The sequence below is a fragment of the Myodes glareolus genome, chromosome 19, assembly GCF_982192425.1.
Source record: "Myodes glareolus chromosome 19, mMyoGla1.1, whole genome shotgun sequence".
Classification (NCBI taxonomy): Eukaryota; Metazoa; Chordata; class Mammalia; order Rodentia; family Cricetidae; genus Myodes; species Myodes glareolus.
This window is the reverse complement of record NC_142044.1, coordinates 21769694-21794301: the sequence shown is the minus strand read 5'-3', so window position 1 is coordinate 21794301 and position 24608 is coordinate 21769694. Positions and strand designations below refer to the sequence as shown.

The 24608-nt window shown below is 44.6% G+C and overlaps 1 protein-coding gene across 4 annotated transcripts in view; it reads right to left on the bottom strand.

Annotated features, from left to right (window-relative positions):
• The window catches only part of Fer1l6 (fer-1 like family member 6), a 154169-nt gene that overhangs the window by 77302 nt on the left and 52259 nt on the right, over positions 1–24608 (bottom strand). For all 4 annotated transcript variants that reach the window (XM_085678956.2, XM_085678958.2, XM_048457343.3 and 1 more), the window contains 7 exons: positions 23621–23970; positions 17201–17309; positions 14421–14604; positions 8984–9104; positions 7275–7375; positions 4154–4244; positions 322–441 (listed from right to left, as the gene is read on the bottom strand). In XM_085678956.2, coding sequence (XP_085535082.2) covers positions 322–441; positions 4154–4244; positions 7275–7375; positions 8984–9104; positions 14421–14604; positions 17201–17309; positions 23621–23970 — 1076 coding nt within the window. The remainder of the gene's footprint in view (positions 1–321; positions 442–4153; positions 4245–7274; positions 7376–8983; positions 9105–14420; positions 14605–17200; positions 17310–23620; positions 23971–24608) is intronic.

The following is a 24608-nucleotide window of genomic DNA, read 5'->3' as shown; positions in this document are numbered from 1 at the left end:
AAAGATCCTTCTAGATGACACCAGAAAACACTCCTTACAAAATTCATTCTTGAACATGAGTTTAAAATCTCTTATGGTTGAAAACCTCTCAATGTGCCCAGCCTCAGTGTTCTTGTTTAGAGGTCTTGTGTTAAGGGACATGCTTTTTATACTGTTGGATACTCTGGCTCTATGAAAAATCAATATACTTATTTATGTTTGATTTAATTTTTAAAATTTTTATTCCCATCACTAAGCAAATGTTCAACTCATTCACCACCCCCCACCCCAGGAAGATTTCTTTCCCATCTTTCCAAAGAGCTTGTCTGAAGGGTAGATTACCTCATCCACAAGAAAGCGGATCTTCTCCACAAAGCCCTGGGCTACACTGATCATCTCCGCAAGAGACAACTTTTTCTTCTGTTGCTGAATGACCCCTTTGGCCTCCTTGAGCATTGCATCCTAAAAAGAAAAAAGACAAGAGTTGGTGTTGATCTTTCTAGAAGTCTGGGGAACAAACATTGCTTTATAGCTGGAGTATCCTGAAGGTGTTTGCAAACTCCATACAAGGGCTGTTCTGAGTCTCACAATGTGCACATTGACCACTGACTAGAAATTACATGGGATTGTGGAGAAGGTAGACACCTTCTTTGGTAGATAGATGAGACACTGAGATCTAGAAAGTGCAGAAACTTGTACAGGCCATATGGGTATGAGACAGCATCTGAACTAAGCTTCTTAGTGTTTAATAATAACTGAAATAACGGCAACTAAAATTGTGTTGAGTTGTTACTTTATATCATGCACTATTCTTTCATTATTCCTCTTTGTGACTAGGGAAGTGGGTACCAATATCTCCATTTAAAGGTGAGGAAAAAAGGTCACTTAGCTCTTGGTCCTGATCTCCAGCTCAGTCCAGAATGTGTGTCACTTTCTCATCTTAGACATATGAAAAAGGATGCTTCCAGCCCAAGGTACCCGCTGAGAAGCGGAAAGAGTCACTAGAGTGTTTTAAATACCAAACACAATTATTGTATAACCCAGACATGAGAACACACCTCTGCATCCCAGAACTTGGGGGCAGAGATGGAAACAGAAAATCAGTAGTTTAAGGTCATCCTGAACTACAACAGCAAGTCTGAGGTCAGCCTGAGCTACGTGAGACCATGTCAAGAAAGGAAGAGAAGGTGGGAAAGAGGAAGGAGGAGGAGATGGCAGGAAAGAAGCCAAGAGAATACTCACTTTTATTCACCCATTCTAACTATACTTATGGAATTTGTTAAAAAGAAAAACAAAACAAAGACCAGTGAATTCCAAGGCCCTGTGAATTGGGTTTACTCCTTCCTTCTCCCTCCCCACCCACTGGGTCTCAGGCTCATGGCTCCTCAGGACGTCCTAGAGCCTGCCAAGTTAGATCTACCCTCGGCTGGAACACTAGGACCTTCTTGTTCCAATGTTCTTCCTAGCATCCATGCGGCTTCAATGTAAACATCACCATTTATTATATCTTGTCGTATGTCCCTGGTCGCTGAGACTTTGGTGGGTTTCCCTTCGTGATCATAACCCATGATTATTTTTATGTTCATGTTATTTACCTGTCTGCATTCTGTCTTCCAGTTGAACAGGGAGCTCCTGTCTTGTCCTTATCTTGTACTAGCAATGTTGCCATAGATACTGCCACACAACAGTGACATACAGTGCGTCTTTGCCACACAGAGCATAGGAAGTATGTTTGGAATGAGTAAAGCAGTCCGTTTATGGCTTCCTCAAAAACAAACACTAAGTACTTTCAGTTTTGTGGTCCTTGCACTTTGTCCTGATAGACAAAAATGAATGCCTACTGTCTGTCAGGAACCGAGACTGGAATTGGACATAATGCTTCCTTGGACATTTTTGGGAAGTGAAAGCAGTATGTACAAAGACGTATACAAAGCATCGTGAGATCAGACAGGGGTGAAGTCGGGCTTCCTGGAGGCTCTGAATCTGAGCTGAGTTAGAACTGAATGGGTTCACCAGTCAGTGAGAGAACAAATGGCAATCCTGACAGAGGGAGCGATCACATGCGCAGATACACACTCAGCAAGGGTTCTGCTAACTAGAATACAGATACGGGGTAAGGGAGTACTATAGGGCAAGGCCAGGATGCTAGGACATGCACAGCTCTGCATAGCAGGCAAAGGGAATTTAGACTCTATCCTATGAATTCTTGACAGACTCCAGCGGTTCATTAAGAACAAGTGATCATGTTGAATTTTGTTTCCGGAGGACTTTTGGTTGTGGTATGAGAGAGAGGCTGGAGGAAATCTACTGCAAAGTCTAGGCCAGAGGTTCTAAGCAAGCAGTTCAGGTAGCAATTCAGGGGCCAGAGAGGTGACGCAAATTCTGGAAGGCTTATAGGACAGAATCAAGAGGACCTGGGCAGCACTGACTGTTTGAGGTGAGGGGTTAAAAGTCAGCATTGATACAGAGGCTTCTGGTTGGATCCATAAGCACAGCTGGGTGTGCCAATGGAGGATGGAGGAAAATCTGGAAGAGGTGTAGGTCAGGAGAAGATACTGAGTGGGAAGTGGTCCAAGACATCTGATTTCCATTAGGAGGCAAGACATACCAACCTAGAGATGAGTCTAGGATGGTGAATTTTTATTGTCAACTTGATTAGATTAAATACCATGTGCATTAATGAGATACAACTTCTAGTGTGCACATGAGGGTGTCTCTGTAGAGGTTGAGCAAAGAGGAAAGATCCACCCTGAATGTGGGTAGCATCATCTGTGGAGCTGGGAGCCTAGACTAAATAAACAGGAGGAAGCCACTGAACACTACCATCCCCCTCTCTCTCCACTTCCCGATGCATGGGGACGCGAAGAGTCCCAGCTACATGTTCCCACAACCACAAACACTACTGCACCTGCCCTGCCGTGATCGAGCGCTATCCTTTCTAATCTGGAGCCTAAATAAATTCTTTCTCTTGTAGGCTTGTCCACTGTGGCGAGAAAGGTGACAGACACAAGGCACTATGAAGAGGCTGCCCTTGAGGGTTCGACCCAGGACGAACGGACAACAAACAGACAGAACTCTACAGAGAATATGGGATGGAGAGAAAGTACAGACAGCATGCCGCTAGAGAACCAGAGCAGAAAGATCTTACAGAAGATGGAAGCCAGCCACTTGGGACATCCCGGGGACAGAAAAGAAGTCATCTGGAAAGAAAGGTGAAGGAAGGGTTTGGGCACCTGTGTTCACTCTCTAGAACTGGATTAGCTAGTTGTGATCTCTTTGTTAAAAAAAAAAAATCTTCCTGAATCCTGCTCATATCTTTAAAATGTCTTCCCCACCCCACCCCACCGCCCGTCAAATACGGAGAGATTTTTCTTGGCAGAACTGCCACATGTCACAGTGCCACCCAACTGTCCCTTAGAGCTATTGCTGAAATTGAAAGTTCAAGGTCAGGTATTTCAGGACCTGACTCGGACTGGCATTTCTCGGCTGTCACTCATTCCACAAGGACTTTCAACATCTACAGGCACGGTGCTAGTGGGCTGTAGCTTCCTGTCCTCAAGAAGTACTAGCAACGCTTAACACGATTCTCAGTGGGAACCTGAGGCGGGAGAATTGTTACTTTTATTTAGCTACTTGGTTTGTGATAGAGACAGCTAGGTAAAAGAGTCTAACAGCATAGCACTAAAAAAGAAGCGTTTTTTTTTTTTTTTTTTTTGGCTGTCTCTGTGTCATGTGCAATGCATGCTGAGGCCAGCAGGGGGCAACAGATCTTCTGGAGCTGGAATTACAAACAGTTGTGAGCCTTCACGTGGGTGGGTGCTAAGAATCGAACCCATGTCCTCTGGAAGAGCAGTTTTTCCTAATCACCCAGCCATTTCTCTAGCCCGGGTCTAACGGTTTTAAGAAAATGCAAATTTCAGAAGAAATAAGGGGGATTCCGTCTGAATAAGAAGTGGAACTGCCAGGCTTCCTGCTCATCTCAGTGAATCCTCGATAGACGCCAGTTCCGTTCCTACAACACACTCTCTTTCCCACTGCTGTCTCTACCTCACAGAAAAACGTGTTATTTAAACCTTGTCCTTGTCTGGCCTGCGACCTATGTGTCATCCGTGAGGTTTATTTTTAAACCACATGCCTTAACTCTGTTCAAAAATATAAATAGCTTTTCACATACCAACTCTTGCCAGCAGAGTGTGAGTCGTTTCTTATCTAACGCAGTTTGGTTCAACATCTTCGGTTTCTTTTCTGCTTCAGAGATAAAGGCGCTGGAAGAGAATATCCGTTTTGCAGCAACTTAGTGAAAATCCATTTGCGTGATTCCAGAGATTTGCAAAAATATCTGCTTTCTGTGGCGCAATGAAAAGTTGAGAGAGCCGCAGAACCGAGGCTTTTAATTTAGGTTTTAACAATGGGGTGCTAGCGTTTCTAACAGATAAATAAATGAATACGGAAATGATACCCAGACCCTGTGTCTGTGTTAGTTTGGGGGAATTTATGAATTTTACTTTCTTTCAGTACATACCCATTGTGACTGCTATCAAATCTCAGAGCAAATTTGCATGAAAGAATACAGTCCTCTGCCTTATATATTTAGAGCAAATAATGACTTTTCTAAAATGTTACATATCGAACAGATATTTTAGAATTAAGACTGTGATATGTGCCCATCTTCTTGAAGAATAATATTTTTGGAGATGAAATTTAAAATGTGCCAAGAAGGAAAATAACAAAGGCTTTGGCTGCAATTCAAGAAGAAATGTATGAAGATTTGCAGAAGTAACATATTGTCTTTACTGAAGACTTAAATTATATTAAAATCAATGTTGCTTCATTTACAAAATTAATGTTATGCAAAATTAGCAGTGGTATGGGAGAGTATGGAAAAATGTTTGCCACTATAGAAGTAAGTGGCTATTTCTTACAAACTACCTGATAGCACGTATGGACATTTAACATACACATAATTTGATTAAAAATTACACTAGAATTATTGTCCTTTGCAAATATGGGAATGCTTTTGCAAGAATGTATTTGCTTTAGTGATAACATAAATGAAGCAATGAAATGTGGTTAAAGGCAGGTTGAACTTATTATGATCTGTCTAGGTGTGAAGATGCCTGTGCTGTATTTCTGAGAGCAGCAGCCACCTGCCGGACAAATGTACACTATCACTGGGAAGAAATAGGGTTTTATGACTGTGTGTATGTGAAGATGTGTGTCTACAAAGGCAGGAAATAAAAGTCCAGGAGGATAAATCAATCTCTTTTCCTTGAAAGCAGCAATGTAGAGAAAATGGAAAGTGTATCTTTTAATGTCATATCCATAACAGAACTATAGGATATGGGAAATAGATGAACATGTTATACAATGTGTATGGAATCCTTCTGTAGTGAAAACTAACACAAAGGAAGCCTATAAAGGGGACAATAAGATGAGCAACTCCTCACCCATGCTCTGCCTGGTGCCTAGTGGGAACCCTGACAGACTCTCTGTGGGGCTACTTTTAGTGCTGTATTTCCTTTTCCTTTTCACGTAGACTAGGGGGATTATATTGGGCGATGGGAACACACTCGTTGCATCCCTGTGTTTTCTAGAAGAACAGGGAACCCCACCCCACTCTCCAGGATAGATCAGCCCAAGGAGACATGCTACCTCTCTAGGATCTCCCCTATCACACAGAGTCCAGTGGGGATACATTTCTTCTGCATCCAAGTTTGGGGGAGTAATAAGGTGTGTTTCATTCATTCTCCACTGTTCACACCCAGCCTGCACTTTGACTGTGCACAGCCTCGTCACTCCTCCACGGTGAGTGGCTCGTCCTTGCTGTGCAGGAGACCACAGAAGATGAAGAAAGGAGCAGGGAGCAGGAATCCCAATCTGACCTCAGGTCCAACCTGCTTTCTCCGACCTGCACCTACCAACTACACAACCACCATCTTAACCATCGACACGCACGCATGTTTTTCCTGTTGACTGAAAACATAAAGAGTAAGAGGGACCGTTAATTATCGTCCTCAAGCAACCTCCAGTGGGGAAGAGTTATTGAGCTATTACTTGCTTGCCAATACTTTCCAACATGAGAGGTGAGGTTCTGAAGCTTTTTAAAGATGTTTCGAGGAAATTGTAGGAGGACACTTGGCTCACAGCAGGACTGGTGATTAATATTATTTTATATTGAAAAATGAAAGCAAATAAAGGCAGCACAAACAACACCTTTACTTCTTTGTTTACATATGTGTGTGTCAATTATATGAGGATAGATATACACACACAAATGCACATACATGCCAGACTACCCGGTGTATCTCCTGCCTGTCTACTGGTTGTTACCTTTGATATAATTTCATCTCCATTGGCTTTTTAGTAATTCTATTTTTAGCAAATGCTTCATTTTTGCTTGTCTTGGCTGAGTTAATTCAAGAGATGGTCCAAGTTGCTTCCACATGGGACAAGTTGCCTCTCAAGGCCCTGAGAGAGCCCCTCCTATTGTCTGGCTGCTACAGAATCCTCCGGCTGCTGATGCCAGCTGCACTAGGGCCTGGGTTCAAAGAGGATGCATCACGAGCAATTAGTGAGGCTTCAGTTGAGACCCACTGTGAGTTCCATCTAACTGACGTTCTCTCCAACGCCTCTTGTCTGTGCATCGTGGCAAGAGCAGCCTAGATAGACCTGTGCAGCACTGGATGGAGGATGACCTCAAATCAAAAGCTAGCAAGGAATTAAACTACCCATGAAGCACTAAATCTCATAGCTAACCATGTGAGTGATGTGGGAAGTGGACTCCTCCTGCTGGGCCTAGAGATAACATTAGTCCTAGCTACTCAGGGAGTCCTGTGCTCAAAAGCCACTCCTGCATTTCTGTAAAAAACTGTGACAAGCCCCTAGATGAGGGTGAACTGTTACTCAGCTATAGGTCACTATACTCCCCTTTCAAAGTATCTTATTATATTGTCTACCACCTAAATAATAAGTCCTTAGTTGGGTCTTTGAAATCAATTAAGTAGCACTTGATATAGCGTTATGTATCTAACTGCCACATAGTTGCTAAGTATCTACCAAACGTAAAATGTTGTGCCAGGAGCTGATCCTGAGGACATTTTGTTCCCTGAAGAATCTTAGCAGTTGGTCTGTCTGGTTTTGGATCCTCCCCTTTGGCTTATGTTGCTGTTGTTTAAGTATCAGGAGAGGATACAACACTGTAAAGTGCCCATCCAAACGCAGGCAAGAGCAGCTGATTTCTCAAGGCTACTAAAAGCTGAGTCCACCGGACGGAGCCGCCTGGGGTTGTCACCCACCTGCTTTGATTGATGAAGTCACAGAACACGGTCTTCATCTTCTCTTCCGGCGCCTCCTCTGAGACCTTGACCAGCTCCCTCACTTCATCTATGCCTTCTTCCTGAAGACAGACCACAGAACTGTGGGACCTGTGGTGGAGACCCGTGATGGCCACATCCCAGAAATAGCAGTTGCCTGTCTTTGTCACTGTGGGTTTTGCAAGGCAGGAAGAGCCCCCTCCCTTTCTTGAGCTTAGCCTGGAATCGCTGTGGCATTCCCACTTTGAGCCCCCCCCCCCGTCTCCATGGGTGCAGATGTGCCTTACTGTATTACTCAGAGTCATTGAGTCCCAGATCCATTCCTACCTAACTAAGCAACATTCTGTGTCACCCAACTTGTGGAAAACCTGAAATCATGAGAAATATTTCCCAATTTTAAACTTTATACATAATTATAAAAGATTTCAAAGTCAATATTTAAGTCATCTTTAAAAAGTAATGTAACCCTACTGACTTTAAAAAGTGATTCTGAGTATATCAGGCTTGGGAACAGGGAACAGGGTAGGTCGGATGCAATAGTGGCTATATGCTGATAGACCTAATAATTTTACATTTTTCTTTGAGCCAGAATTCTAGGATTATATTCAGCACCCCAGAGAAAAAGGGATGTGTAGGGAAATGCAGTGTTCCTCCTGCTCTGCTAGACTTTACAAACGCTTCATCTCCTACCACCTGCCAAAGGCTGGTGCCTGTTCAAGAACTCAAGAACTCAAGCTCCGTTCTTTGCACCTCCGATAAACAAAGAACAGGCATCACAGTGGAGTAAGCGGGCTAAGGATTTGGGATCTGGCTTGGGATACCTGGGTTCAAGTCCAGGCTGCCACTAACTGTTAAGCTAATCTCATTATACACAGTTTCTCATTTATAAAATGGGAAATTAATAGGAACCATCTATACCACCACTATCAGGGGAATAAACTTAGTCACAGAAGCCATGAAGGGTTGTTGAGACTGAGCAGGGAATTAAAAGAGAACATTAAAGGCTATTCCAGCCTCTAAGGAATATCTGGTTTGTTCTGTCATTACTCTTAGGGATAAACTATATCTATTCTGTCTGAAGAATTAATAAGGCAGCCTTGCAAAGTCTGTGGCCTGCACATTGTGTGAGCCTAGTCCAGGCCTCTCCGGCTATTTTAAGAGTCCATCTCCCCAACACCTAGAATCCCAGGGTCAGAATTACTTTGCTTTACAGAAGTTGGCTTGTGACGCTAAGAGGAGATATGCATTCTCTCCTTAGTGTAGCTTCTAGTGGACTAGGAAGTTAAAATGAGAGCCATCAGGGCAAGCCTGAGAACAGTGAGCAGAGGATTAGAGGCTGTCCCTCCCCATGACCTGTGGGCGGGAAGGAAATATGACAGCAGGGAAAGATTAATTGGAACCAGGATTTGTCAACATTGTGAGGTATCTTCCTGCCTGCATCTGGGAGATGAGGAACCAGCCACTTGTTAGGTCCTGGAAGAGCAAATGGCAAAGAAGGGATTCTGATTTGGATCGTTTTATTGAATTCCAGGAGTTTTGCAAACTGTTCTCATTCCTATGGGTAATGATGATAGAAGCCATGAAATACAGTAGCCCCAATTCAGGGATGTTTCACCTGAGGTCAAGACCCTGGTTGAATAGAAAAGCATATCTTTATCCCGGTTTCCCAATATACCAATGAAGCCACCTACCAAGAGCTCAGCCATTTTCCCCAGCATGTTGGACCAGTGCAGTCTGAATGTCTGGTCTCCCCAGGAACTGATGAAGGAGACACAGGGCTTCTTGGCACCAAAAGGCAAATAGTTGTAATTTCTGGGAAGGCACATGAAGTGTGGAAGTCAGTTACAATCAGTGTTTTTCAAGCAATTCCAGATGTTTGTTTAGATTTTATGTGTCCTGCAGGGGTGCAGAAGGGCAGGGACAAAGCTGCTAGTGCTATCCTTGGAACATAATTGGAGATCTGTGAACAGCGAGTGATGAGTTAGGTGCTGCCATGGAAGGGATTGAGAGTTGCCACCAGACCAATGCGGAGATGCACATCTGATCCCAGCCCTTGGGATGTGGAAGCTGGAGGAGAAAGGTTCAAAACCATTCTCAGCAACATAGTGAGTTTAAGCATAGTGAGTTTAAGCACAGGGCTACACGAAACTCTCAAAATCAAACAGACAGAAGACATTATTCTCAGACATAGGGTAAAACTTAGAAATCGTCACCGGTGTGTAGAATATGTTGGACAAATCTCCCTTAAACAAGACTTAAATCAATAAAGGAAAAGAACAAGATTACTTTTTTAAATGTCTATTCTGAGCACATTCTATCGTATATATTACTAACGGGGATAAAGGCACATCTCAATCTAAACCAGTACTTGGTGGCTTAGCATCATTCTTTCATCTGTTCGTCCATCCATCCATCCATCCATCCATCCATCCATCCATCCATCCATCTATTCATCCATCCACTTATCCATCCCATACTTGGCGGGCACTGGTGTCAATAATACAGGTGACTTGATTGGCTAGCAAGTGATAAGATGTATAGCCAACCAGTAAAGATATGGAGCCCCAAGGAATGCCTGATGGTGGCCGTGGAATGAGTATCCTTTAATACTGATAGGAAAACCTCATTAACAGAATTAAATGGAAGTCAGAAAAGATAGGACTGTTGTGTAGAAGGGGGTTAGGTGGGTGTGGAGGCAGGGTCGGTGGAAGAGGCATAGCCACCTGGCGAAGTTCTCTGACTAATGACAGTTGTTTTAAGGGTCAGATTTTCCCCAGTCACCTTGTAATTTTCTCACAAGCATACAGACTGTAAAGAGAAGTATGGATGAAAGGCAGGAGCAAAATGCTTGGGGTGGATCTGGTGCTGACTTTTGAGAATGTGGACATTGTTTCGAGAAATATATTTATGGTGGTTTGGAAAGAAAGGGACAGAGAGAGTGGGGGAGGAGAAAGGAGCAGTGAGAAGAGGAAGGGAGGGGAAAGGGGGAAAGAAGGGTAGAGGAATGGCAAGGGGAGAGGGGAGGAAGGGAGTTAGAGGAAAGGAAAGCACTGTGGGGGAGAGAAGAGGAGAGAAAAGGGGAGGGGAGAGGAACATATTTTGTTATCCTCTCCAACAAAAGCTCTTTAGCCTGAAAGACTGGATGTTCATTTTTAGCTCTCCAACCTAAATTTCTTCGGAAGTGTGACAGAATTAGCAAAGGGCCCCGGTCTACTCTGTAAGAAAAAAATAAACAAACCAGCAGGTGTCCACTCAGGAAAGTAAGTCAGAGGTTCTTGGCTGGAAACTGAAGTTGCCCTTTCAGCAAGAGAACAGCAAAGACAAAAAGTCAGAAACCAAACTACTCTCTGCTTTATCTCTCAAATCATTTCACGGAGAACCCTGCATCTAAGCAAGCGGGCACACGCTGCTGCACTTCCTCTTGGGTGTTTCTTTGCTTTGGGTTAGCATGTGCTAATGGCACTCTGGGCCTCTGTCTCTGTGGTTCTCAGAGTTTTGTTGCTGTGTGTTCGAGGACCAGGCAGTCGAGGCTCATTGTGTAAACCAGAGCTCAGATAGAAAAGCAGCAGATGATTGGGTGCCTGGTTGCCAGTGGAAAGTGAAGACTGCCAGCATGAGCAACAGGCCAACAGAACAGCAGCTTGTGACAAACCTGCAATCCTGGGGAAGTCATGACGAGCCTCCACTGGGCGTCACCTACTCTGATTTAATCCTCACCTCTACCCAGCACAGACTGTGTACAGACACTTTGTAAAAACAGAACTCCCAGAACACACGCACAGTGGAATTTTATTAGGAGTAATTGACATGCATTGTGCGTTCATGTTTGTGTGTGCCCATGTGTGCCTGTATCTGTGTGTGTGTGTGTATGTGTACATACAGGACTACCGTAGATATAAAATCTTTCAATGCCTCTGCTGCCTCCTTGATTCACTACTATGTGGACAGAGAGCCTCAATACAGGGAGTCAGAAATAAAATACAGCTCAATCACACACACACACACACACACAAAACCCTCAAAAATTCCATCATAACTTATTGGTCAGCTGCAGCCAGTTGCCCAGCACTAGCACTGAATTCGTCCAATGACACCCGGAGACCATGCTCTCTAAATCCTTCCCATAGAACACCCGCCCGGAGGCCCACTGACAGTCCACTGGGACAGCCCATTCAGGTGGAGAATGTCTGGAGATCCTGAGACCCTTTGAGTAGTCCCAGAAAGTCTTCCTGAGCTGCTGATTCAGGGATTCTTCGCTGACACTCTCAAGCTGTAAGCAAGAATTTAAGCACGAGGAAGCTTCGGGTTCCTTCTGGTGTGTGTAGAGATGGGGAGCCATGTATGACTGCCTTGGAACTAAAAAGAGAAAAGAGCCCTCCAAAGGTGACCCATGGAAAAGAGACATGCAGAAAGAGACATAGAAAATGCAGAGAATACAAAAAGCCAAGAAGGTAAATTACAAAAAAAAAAAAAAAAAAAAAAGAATGATATTTTCGAGACAGAATTTCTTTATACCTCTGGAGCCTGTTCTGGAACTGCTCTTGTAAACCAGGATGGCCTCGAACTCACAAAGATTTACCTCCCAAACGCTGGGATTAAAGGTGTGCACCACCACTGTCCCGCCTAACTAAAATTATTTTTTATTTTGCCCTGTGTTCTTCTCTATCTCTGAAATCCGCTCTTCTCTTGTAAGATGTCATCTTCTCTACGACTGTCCCAATTCTTTACGTCCTCCCAGGTGGAGTTAGTCACCCACTCATTCTCTCTGCTCCCATAGCACCCTGTGTCCACAGCAGCTCCTCAACTCTCTGAAAACCAGATAGAGTGTGTCGGTACAGAGATGGGTGAAGATGAGGTCCCTGTCCTCGGGTGCTCAGTCTTACAGGCAAGAGAGACAGATGAAACCATCATAGCCCAGCATGATTAGGGCTCACTAAATCCCTAATGAGTACAGAAAGCTCAGTCAGACTTGGTACAGGGGAAAGGATCCTGAAAGACAAGGGAAACCAATAGCCAAGGTGTGGGCTTGTTGCCAGGCCAAGCGAGAAGTGTGTTCAAAATCCCAGGAGCAGCAAAGAACAGTATACAACTGGGGCTCTTTCAGGAGCGTTGAACAGCTGGATGAAAGAGATATTCGGGGGAATGGTGCACCCAAGCCAGGTTGGTGTGTGTGTGTGTGTGTGTGTGTGTGTGTGTTTGCTGTTTGTGTCTGTCAGTCTGTCTGTGTATGTGTGTATGTCTCTCATTTGTGTGTGTCTGTTTATATATGTGTGTGTCTCATGTGTGTGTGTCCCGTGTGTGTGTCTCATGTGTGTGTGTCTATGTATGTCTGTGTGTGTGTGTGTCTGTGTGTGCCTGAACAGTTGGTGGTCGCCAAATGCTGATGCTACTTTGAAAGGTTGGAGACCTTTTAGGAGGTGGAGCCTCACTGGAAGAAGTGATCATCGGATGTATTGCCTGGCCGCTTTCTGTCCACTCTCTGCTTTCTGATAGTAAACACAACGTGACCAGCTCCCGGTCCATCATGGTGGACTGTATCGCCAGGAAATATAAGACAAAATAAGCTTTTCGCCTCCAGTTGTCATGCATTTTTTATCTACACAGCCAGAATTAAGGAAACAAAAAATACCTAAGATTTATACTGACCAGATCTTGTCATTTACTGGCTTTGGACAGAAAGGAAAAGCAGACTTTGGGGCTAGAGGGATGACTCAGTCAAGTGAGTGTAATGTTCTTGTAGAGAACCTCACAACCTTCCCTCTGGCTCCAGGGAACCTGACACCATATTCGGGACTCAGCAGGCACCTGCCCCCACACAGGCACACACCCACACACCGACACACATATGCACATAATTTAAACTAAATTTTTAGGATATGGAAAAGAAGAAGAACTGACAGCCCCTGAGCTGTGAGGTGGAAGACTCTGAGTGGAGGGATCTGTCAGAGATGGAGCCCAGGAAAAGAAAGAAATCTGGGAGTGGTTTATAGACCGCCCGAATGGGGCGTCTTGATGCAGCGGAGTAAACATGTCTAGATTCCAGTCTCCTCCCGTGCAGAACGGGGACAGCCATGGGCTACAGGAGAATCCATGACAGTAAACTGGGTGAAGCAAGACTCCTACCCACGCACTTTTGCTTCTTCTCACCAACCTCCTGAGCCATGCTTGTCGGTGCTTTCTTTAAAACACCTCTATATTTTTACTCTTATTATTGACTGGAAATGTGCACTAACAGAGGCGTCGTGAGGGTAAGCACAGATGCCCAGCTGCTTTCTAAGATGCTCATTTCTAGAACCTTGCCATCATTCCTTAGTTTGTCAATTACCATGGCAAACTTAGGGTCAGAGATTCCGTGTTCAATAATCCCACCGAGTCGAGTTTACTTGATAGATCCCTGACAAGAATGACAAGCATCAGCTGGGTGATGGAGGAGGGTTATCTGTCTATTGTGTTATTTTCATTGGTCAATAAAGAGACTGCCTTGGCCCCTTGATAGGACAGAAAATTAGGTAGGCGGAGTAAACAGAACAGAATGCTGGGAAGAGGGCAACGAGGCAGAAGCCATGGAGCCAGCCACCAGGTCAGACATGCTGAATCTTTTCTGGTAAGCCACCAGCTCATGGTGCTATACAGATTATTAAAAATGGGTTAATATCAAGATATGAGAGTTAGTCAGTAACTAACTCTCTAGAGATAATGGGCCAGGCAGTGCTTAAATGAATACAATTTGTGTGTTGTTATTTCTGGGACTAAGCTAGCCGTGCGGGAGCCAGGTGAGGCGAAAAGCAGGCCTGCCCACAGCCCCTCACTACAGCTGGGTTTGAGCTGAATCTTAAAAGCCTCTTCCTAACTTACCACGCTCCTAAGTTAAGACTAAAGGGGGCTTCATGCCTGGTAGCCATCGTGGCTGCTCTGCCGTTAGAGGGATTCCCTAGGTGTGTTGTTAGAGGGTTGAGGTTGTAATAGAGTGATGGTTATTCTTGCTCTCCCTGTTCGTGATGTGTTCCCAGCACTGCGATAAAAATTTGTGTTTCTTTTTTTACTGAAAAGCTGAACGTAACAGTCCCAGGAACTGGTAAAATTCCCACCCAGCAGAAACTTCATCCCCACTTGCCCTGTTCCTCCTACCTATTCCCTTCTGTCACCAGAGGCTTCTCTGGGTGTGTGGTGGAGGCCATGGAAATGGCAGAATCGTGGGGCACGTCTTTTTCTCCTTCGTGCAGCAGAGGAAGCACATCTTCTTCAGTCAGCTCAGCCGATTTCTTCTTGCTCCCGTGGTGAGAGCCTCCATCAATCAGGTTCCCGAAGTTCCCTGCAAGAGACAATAGACGACAAAGGGAGAGTGTCAGCCGGTGGGATCAGCCAGCTTGGCTAACCACACCCTCTCCCAACAAGGAAATAAGGTCTCGGGATAAAGGCAGAAACAACAACCGATGGAGAATAAGAAAATTAGACTTACGAAGCCAACGCATCTTATCTTCTTGTTTGTAAACACTACACAAGTTGCAAATTGAGAAGGACAGTTAAGGAAAAGAAAATCCACTGGAGATTTTAAGTTTTTAGAGCCATGTTATTTTTTATAGATTTTAACTTTATTACATTATTTTGGGTATGAGCAAGTATGGAGGGTGGAGGATGCATGCAGAAGTCGGGTCCTCTCTTTCTACCGGGTCTTCAGGCTCAGCAGCAAGTGCCTCTGTTCTCTGGGCTACCGGCCCTTCCAACATCTTAGTGTGTATTTCCTACCAGAACTCATCATGGAGACATGAAAAACTACCATTGGAACCTTCTCAAAACTGTTTCTTCTTTAAGAAAAGACTTCTTGTCTGAGTACCCAGAGGCTACATCTTGTGTTTAAAAGTAAGAGGGAGTGGGTATTGACAGAGTTGGAGAATGGTGGTGGGGGTGGGGTGGGGGTGGGTAAGGAAGGGTTCCGAATAGGGCCCCTTTGTACTATACACATCTCCACATAAGATAAAGTCTCTCCAGCATTCACAGGGACAACACAGGTCTGTTCCAGTTGGGGGTCCTAGATCTGAAAGAAGTAGACACGGGTCCACATCCCTCACCCAGAAGCAATCTCAAATCGATAACCACTTTCACACGAACATTTTGTTTCCTCCAAGTAAGTCTTCCTGGGGAAACAAACTAAGTACTCTTAAGGGTACTGCGTGCCCAGGCAGTAGATCTCCAACAGGACGGGAGCTCAGTGGCATCGTTGGAACCTCTTTGTATCATAACATGTCAGGACTGGTGTGGGAGAATTGTCTGTATTCTGTCAATCATATTTTAATAAAATGCTGATTGGCCAGGCAGGCAGTATAGGCAGGAAAGCCAGACAGGAAGTAGGGGTGGAGCAATGAGAACAGGAGAATTCTGGGAAGCAGGGAAGTTCCTCTGCGACTCCTGGGCAGACCACCGAAGAGGCAACATGTAAGCTGTCACATTGAGAAAGGTACTGAGCCCGTGTGGCTAACATAGATAAGAATAATGGGTTAAGATAAGTCATAAGAATTAATAAGTAGCCTGACCTAATGGGCCAATCAGTTTATAACCTTATGGAGTCTTGTGTGTGATTTTCTTTGTTGCTTGCCGGCTGTTGGGGTACTGGGCGGGACAGAAACCCCAACAAGCCGGCCTTCGTGTTACACAGGACGTTTTCTTTTCTTTTTTTATTCACCTTATTATTTTTATTTTATTTATATATTTTTATTCTCTATTTTTGCTCTATAGCCCTCTGTGTGTATATGGTTTAGCGCTTTTTATGGTTTTCCTGAGCATGAGAATGAATGGGTCTTTGTTTCTTTGTGTCTTCTCTTAGACTCTTTTTTTGTTTTGACCAATGCTGATGTGTTAATTTTTGCTGCATTGTATCATATCATATCATCATGTCATATCATCATACCATATCAGATCAGATCAGATCAGATCACTAATCCCTTAGAAGCCTGTTTGTTCTCTAATGAGAGACAGAAAGAGGGTGAATCCAGATGGAAGAGGAGGTGGGGGAACTGGGAGGGGATGGAATCACAATCAGGATATATTTTGTGAGAAAAAAAATCTATTTTCAATAAATCAACAAAAGGTAAAAACAAAACAAAAACCTCTCTTGTCAGAACTAACTTTTACAAATCTAACAGACATCTGCACCCTGTGGATATGCAGACAGGGGACTCTGCGCCAGGTCTCCAGCTGTGTGGCTCAGAAGGACTGAGTCCCATGGTCTCCAGCTGTGTGGCTCAGGAGTGAGTCCCCTCTCTACTTCCCTCTGCCCTGCTGCAACAGAACTGCTCGAATGTGCGCTCTCTTCACTGATGCCATGAGTCCTTTCAGCTGAGGTGCACACTAGCCAAGGACAATGGCAGGGAACTCTAACCATAGCATCTATAGCCAAGGACGATGGCAGGGAACTCTAACCATAGCATCTATAGCCAAGGATGATGGCAGGGAACTCTAACCATAGCATCTATAGCCAAGGACGATGGCAGGGAACTCTAACCATAGCATCTATAGCCAAGGATGATGGCAGGGAATTCTAACCATAGCATCTATTGAACGTATGATGTTTCGCGTCAGTTTATTAAACTTATGACTCTGTGAGGAATTACTGTAGTTCCTATTTTATGCATGAGGGAAACCAGACCCAGAGAAATTAAGTCAGTCCAAAGTAATGGAGCCAAGATTAGTCATCTAAGTCCCTGAACCCAAACCTGTACTAATTACTGTTAAACAGACAAACAAATAGCAACCAAACCTATAGCAACACATCTAATCTTTATGTGACATTGGGTAGACAAGGAACTACCATTCCTAGATGAGGTGTCACCTGCCGTCTCCACCAGAATATAATCACCTTCATGTAAGGCATTGATCATTTATTCAAGAAATGAACATGTGTCTGCACTTACCAACAGAAACTTCAAAGCTGATGGGCTTGTCTCCAATCTTCCGGTCAATCATGGTAGCTTCAAAAAAGGCTCCAAAGAGTAAAAAGTCCTCATATTTTTCTGGTACAATCTACAGAGAGAAAGAATTGCTAGACAGAGCTGGCTTCCTTTTCACACTAGAAAGTCGCGTTGGTGAAACTCATTTGGTCTAATGTAATTCCTTGAAGCCTGAGTCTCTGCTTCAGTTGAAAATGCCAGGTCTTGCCACTAAGCAGACAAGGAGCTATCATGGTCAGTAATCGTAAGTCCAAACCCAGCTAGCTACTGGTCTAAAATGGCACAGAATCACCCAATGAACTGCTAACTTAACATCCCAAAAAAATTCTCCTTTCGCGGCAAAAGATGAGCTTGTGTGTCTTCCCAAGATGCTGGGGAGGACTCAGCACAGAACAGGTTTGTAGACCCAGAAAAATCAAAGATGAGCTGCCGAGAGTCGCCGCACTGAATCCTTACACGTGACTTAATTGCATCCGGGGCTCACATACATTTATTATTTGTTCTTTGTAACAACTTTGGGAGTTTGGAATCCGGACCACTCCCATTTCACAGAAAAGGAAACTGGAGGAATGGAAGCTTGTGTTGCTGAGTCACTTTCTCAGGCGCTCTGATCCCAGATCCTCGGGTCTCTGAGCTTTAACATGTGCTAACCTGTCGCCTTGGTGCTGGCCCGGAGTCAAAGTGACTTCCTCACAGAATTAGGAAACTCAGACAAAGAGAGTGAAGTGTTACACAGGGGCAGAAAGATCAATCGATCCCGTGTGTCTGGGGTGCTCTGCACCCTGAGCGTTGTTGCAAGGGATCCACCTGCCTGTCTGTCGCAAATGCTTTGATATTGAAAAGGGCTTTTGAGTTATTTACTCCGGCCTCCACCATTTACTTTTGTAACAGAAAACTCAGAAAGATGAAGGGGCTTCCAAGCCCACATAGCAAGTTAAGGTCAGCTAAGGCTTGAGACCTGGTCTTCACCAAGGCTGCTTGGTCAAGGAGCCCATGGGTGGTTTGGAAGACTGGATTATGGCAAGCCATCAGGCAGGTGTCATTTCACACTGGTTCTCAGCCTGAGTCACAACCCCTTGCCAACCTCTATCTCAAAAAAAATATTTACATTATGATTCACGCTACAGTTAGGAAGTAGCAATGAACGTAATTTTATAGTTGGGAGTCCCTACAACATGAGGAACTCTATTAAAGGATCGCGGCATTAGGAAGGTTGAGAATCACTGTTCTATAGGACAACACTCGGTTCTTTAAAAGTAGTTCTTCCTAATGTGGAACATGTGGACAGCCTAGGCACCAGATGCCACTGAGGCACAGTGACCCAGCAAGGACATACAGATGGGGTCCCTAGATTTGCAGCTGGACTTACCAAACTCCATGAAAAGAGCAGAAAGGCGAAGCTAAGGGAACCAAAACAACTGTGGCCACACAGATATAGGGCTCCATTGAACAAGAGTTCTGAACCAGGCCCCTCAGGGAACCAAAGGATTTACAGTAACTGGGTAAGAGGTGACCTTTCCGGTAATGAACAATCCAGGAACTGTTTCTATTGACCAGAAACACGGGGCAGGGTGAGGCACAGAGCTGGAAGTTAATCACTGTCCTCCACCAGCCTCCTATCCTGCAGTCCAGGGGCTGAGTTTACGCTCTGGGAGGAGGGTGGAAACCACATAGAGACCAGAGGGAAAGCAAACCACGCGGACTCAGGATGGCACAGCAAACCATGGGGACTCCGGGTGGCACAGCAAACCAGCCAAGCTGCCAGCTGTTGCACTTTGAGGAAGTGGCATCCATCTCTGGCTGTTGTTCTCCTTATTTATGGCAAAAGCATTGCAGTAGGGCCAGGAACACCTGGTAAAAAGCCCACATAGAAACCCCCAAAACAGTAACTACAGTAAATATTTCAACAGTTCAAGTTGGTATTCTAATCCTCCGCATTCTTCAAGATCCAATTTAAACAGCCCTCTCCCTTCTGGAAGCATCCCTTAAACTGGGTTAGTGATGATGATGATGATGATGATGATGATGGTGGTGGTGGTGGTGGTGATGATGATGACATATGCCGTTCACTGAGCTCACAAAGGGGGTTGAGTACCAACATTCATCTCTCTTTGCTTCCCAACTGTGAATGCTGTGTGACCAGCTGCCTCAGGCTCCTGCTGCCATGACATCCCTCCCACCCTGGACTGTGTCTTCAAACTGTGAGCCAGAAAACCCCTTTCTTGGAGTTGTTTCTAGTCATTTGTTTTGCCACGGCAAAGAGGAAAGCAACTATCATAGGGGTTAAGTCCTCTGCCCAAGGAGACAAACAGAGATGAGCATGTCCCCAGTGGTTTCCCAGTGGGTAACTATCGCACTGACTGACACACTATACTGATATCCAGCTGCTTTGTCAGAGGCCTAAAATTTTAATCACTGAACTTTCTAACCCTATAAACAATAGCAGTTTATAGTTACTAATGTACTCATCACTTCCTACTTCCTGTTGGATGTACATTGCATGAGTTCTCTTCCCTTTTACATCACAAGCTCAATGGAGTTAGGCTCTAGATTTACTCTTGCCAGTGTTGAACAAGATATTTGATAGGAAGCTGCTCAATCAGCATCCACAGAATTGAGAAATGGTCCCATTCCCAGGCTGGCTATGCTCTGTGAGAGTGTGGCAGAGGAGAGAGAAGCATCCATAAATAATGACGGAGACTAGGAAAAGGCAGCATCATAGGGTCTCTCGGTGTCCAGATGTGCCCTGAAGATGCTACAGCCAGTGATACTGGGCCTCTATGACCCTGGGGAGCTGACAAGGAAAAAAGACGCAGCAAGAAAGGCTTGATGGGGGCAGGTTGATCTGCTCAGGCTGTGGAAAACCTGCATGTCCTGGGTAGTGGCTGTAAAGTATGTCTATAAGTTCTTAGCTAAGCTTCCCCTAACTCTCTTCCTTCTGCATAAAGGCTGGATTAAAATGATCTGCTCCTAGCAAGAAGAAGGAAGGCAGCCGAGATGCAGAAATATCAGCCTGTAACATCATGGCTTGGTCAGGACCTTGCTTGCTCCCTCTTAGATCACCACTCTAGGGGAGGGAAATAAACTTCCATGTCATAAGGATACTCAGAATTTAGGGGAGGGTCTTTACCATAAAACACTGCATTCTCATGCCAGTAGCCAACAAGGTACTAAGGCCTCCAGAGTGTCACACAGTCATCTTGAGATGGGTCCTCCAGTCCTGTGACACCTTCAAAAGACCATAGCTTCTGCCAAGATCTTAATAAAAGTTTCCTCCAAGGAATGTTGGGGCCAGAACCATTGTACTAGGGTTTTCCAAAACTCCTCACTCACAAAGAAAATAAGCACTTGATAGCAAGCCACTAAGCTTTGGGGTGACTTGTTATACAACAAGTAACTAATGAATCTGACAAGAAACTTCCACCAACGAGGCACCAGGATGCAGAGAGAGTGGAGGCATAGAAGCACCCGAATTGTCCTGTGTCTGCCTCCTTCTCTACAATAGCCCAGTGGCCTTCTCTCTACCTTGACTTCTATAAAAACTACCCACCTCCCTTGCTTTCTGCTAGAATTTCTTTCTTCAGGAACCCTCAGTAAAATATCCTAAGGATGTTGACTTAGATTTTGAAAATCTTCTCATAGCTTTTTTCTTCTTGGATATCCTTATCCAAGCTGGCTCACAGCAAGAATGGTTACCAGACAGACAGATGTAGGACCTATATGTTTGAGTGATCACAGAATGCCACACAAGCTACCCACAACATGCAAAGTCTCCAATGTTGGCTTATATTCTGAACACACACACACACACACACACACACACACACACACACACACACACTCATTGTCCCATGCAGACAACACCAACTCCAACCCCAACAAACTGATAATACACAGCTCCAGAGAAACTATCCCAGATGAGAATCCAAAGGGAGGTGTGGAGGTGCTGAAGAAGTCAAGACACAAACAACAGGTGGCAAGCTCTAAATAGCTTCTCCTTGGTGGAGGGAACAAGCCATGGATAACAGTCATAAAAACACGGCAAGCCTCACCACGTACACGCTAAAAGATCTGAGACAATTTACATACACGTTCTCATCAGCCCTCAGAAGCTGTCTATGACAGAGCAACATATAAGACCTCATTTAGCTAGATAATAAATAGTAACCTAGGACAGTAAAACTCATGCCAGGGTTTTCGACCCTTGCTCTGAGTTGTCCCCAGTGGTTTCTTAAGAACTGAGATGGAGGGGCTGGAGAGATGGCTTAGAGGTTAAGAGCACTGACTGCTCTTCCAGAGGTCCTGAGTTCAATTCCCAGCAACCACATGGTGGCTCACAACCATCTGTAATGAGATCTGGTGATCTCTTCCTAACTGTAGGCATGCAAGCAGACAGAATACTGTACACATAATAAATAAATAAATCCATATATATATATATATATATATATATATATATATATATATATATAAAAGAACCGAGATGAAAAATAAATAGCTCTTCCAAGGTAAGGATGACTCTCATACAGCCTCCCTAGGAATGGACCGCTCCAGGTGAGCAGCTATCATCCCCCTTGGGTTGACCTGAGAGATGTCATCCCCCTTGTGGTAACCCAGGAGATGTCCCCAGACACAGAGTTAGCTAGGCTAAGCGGGAATCCGCCCCTCTCTGCTACTGAGGACACACAGAACTCACTCACTTGCTTGACTACAAACCACACAACTAGGATTGAAAAGTGAGAGGAGAGTCGTAGCTGATGTTCATCTTGACACCCCAGTCTCTTGCTCATGCTACAGAGCTGGGCTGGGGAAATAGTGATGTTTTAATGGTGGGAACTAATCGCGGATGAGCATTTTGTGGGGTGGTGGTTTCATCCTGGGTAGATGAGGCTTCTCCAGTTCTTAACACTCAGCTTTTGGCCTATTCTTCTCCCCTCTCTTTCCTCTTTCTACGTGGTCCCACATCCCACAAAAAATATTCCAACATAATGCAGCTAAACAAAGCCAGACAGCAGAGTTTACTCATCCCTTCTACTACCCAGTCCCTCCAAGGTCTCCGACTACTTTTATGTTTCCTTTGAGTCCCCCACGGGATCCACACTTGAGAGATTCTGAAGTCTGCCATGAGCATATGGTCACACCACTTGTAAGAACAGAGGACACACCGCAGGACTCAGCACTAGACCAGCACAATTTTGCAGGGAAGATGAGACCTGGACAGGAAAATGCCTTCTGGAGCCCTGGCAAGTGTCTACCTCTGTGTTGGGCTCCCCTGCATCAGGCCCAGAGGAGCTGCTACATCCACGGCTGTCTCGCCAGTGTAGCAGAAATGCTGACTAGGCAGGCAAATATTGCCGGAGGATCAGGATCCACGCTTCTCGGAGTTGAGTCCTGGGCTGCCCCGTGGCAATTAGTTGTGGTGTAATGCCACCTGAGTCGCCATTTGTACTGACTCGACCTGACTGGTGATATATGTCTGTCTTTTCCCTTGTTTGTGTGTTCTTTGTGATTCTTGCATATTGCTAACAGATCAGACTATTCCAGGAAGTTGCGGATACAAACAAGACTGCTGAGGACATTTTTGAATTCTACTCCACTATTAATTAAAACCTTAAAAAAAACCAGTTCTGGGAATTGGCAGAATCATCATTAGGACAATTCCTTGATGATGTGGAACAAAAGGAGTTAATTTTACTAAGAAAAACCTTAGAAGCCGTAGGCATTTGCCTGAGAAATATGTACAGTTGTAAATAGAAGGCCTATGAAACCTTTCTTATGGGAAGAAAAAGACCTAGCCTAAGCTGACAATATCTGAGCCTGAGAATTGAGAAGGGAGGAGAGTTGAGGTTAGTGATATAAAGTAAACTTCAGAGAGATTCAAGACTATGTATTAGAATTTTCCTAGCAGAAAGCTTTCCCAGGGAGATAGTAGCCCTTTTTCTTTCTCACCCAGGCACACAAAGTCACTTAGCTCAAACCAACCAGCCACCTGCAAGCTGATAAAGATGGTCTAGCTCAAGGGCAGTGATCTCCATGAAGGCAAGAGGAGAGAGTTGTTTTGCAAAGTGTGAGAGAGCAGAAGTCCTTGTACCCAAGTCAAAGCATCTTCAAAGATTCTTTTTGTAAACTGTTTTATGCTGTTCTTTTCTGTTCTATGATTTGATGATGTATGCCTTTGCCAAATTCTTTGATTGTAAAAAGAAATATATAATCCTGCACTGAAGTAAGTAAATCGCAGCAGCATTTTCAAAAATACATTGAGAGTGGTCTGTCTGTCAATTCCTCTGCCGTATCCTGAAATCTTCCGTCCTTTGCCCTGACTCCCTCACGGTCTGAGTGGCTCCCCTGAGCTGGTCCATAGCAAGAAGCAATGCTCACACCTACCTCTGGGGGCACAGTGAAAGATTCCACCTCCACCTCCATGGAGTTAGTCTTGTCTGCAGCCTGCTGGGCTTTGCCGTCATCCGCTTTGTCAGCCTTGTCCTTACTCGAGCCTTTAGATTTGGAGTCTTTGTCTTTGGAAGACAGCTTCAGCTCCTTCAGAGCCTTGGAGAACTTAGACTCCTGGGCCCCACCAGAGAGAATTTCCACAGCAATTTCCACCAGGATCCGACCCCTGAAGGCCACACCTTCCCCAAAACCCTCATTCAACTCCTGGTAGTCATCCATCAGACTCTGGTTCCTGGGGGAGCCATACAAGTTAATCCAGGCGGGTCCAAAGGTGGGAAGAAAGCCTAGGGAAAACCCAAGCATTAGATGTCTTAGTGAACGTTCATGTTTACTGTACGTTTGTTTTATAAAAGTTGTATATAAAAATATATGCCATACAGATAAAAAGAAAATATTTAAAAGGCATCCTCTCCAAAGACAATATTTTGCTCAATTTCCATCTGGTCTTTCTTTTACATGTTTACACTTTTCCCTGTGTGTTAGAGAGGGCACTATGTGCCATTTTGTCACAATTTAGTCATCAAACGTTTATTGATTCCTAACACGAAGTAGGCAACATGCTAGGTGTTTACATTAATATTTACACTGTAAATGCTTTAAAGGGGATACATGTGGTGTTGCAAGAATAAAGGATGGGTTGATGGAGCACAGAGGAATGGGGTAAAGGGGCTGTGAACCAGCTGCAAAGAGTATGGAGAAGGGTCTATGAGAAGAATTTGGACAGGTGAGAGGCCTGGACTTGTTATGGATTTTGCTCACTATCTTAGTGTCCTTAAGTGATGGGGGATTCCCCATGTATGCTATGATTATGTTTTACTACCATTGGCTAATAAAGAAGCCACTTTGGTCTATGGCAGGACAAATACAGGTAGGTGGGAAAACTAAACTGAATGCAGGGAGAAAGAAGGCAGAGTCAGGGAGA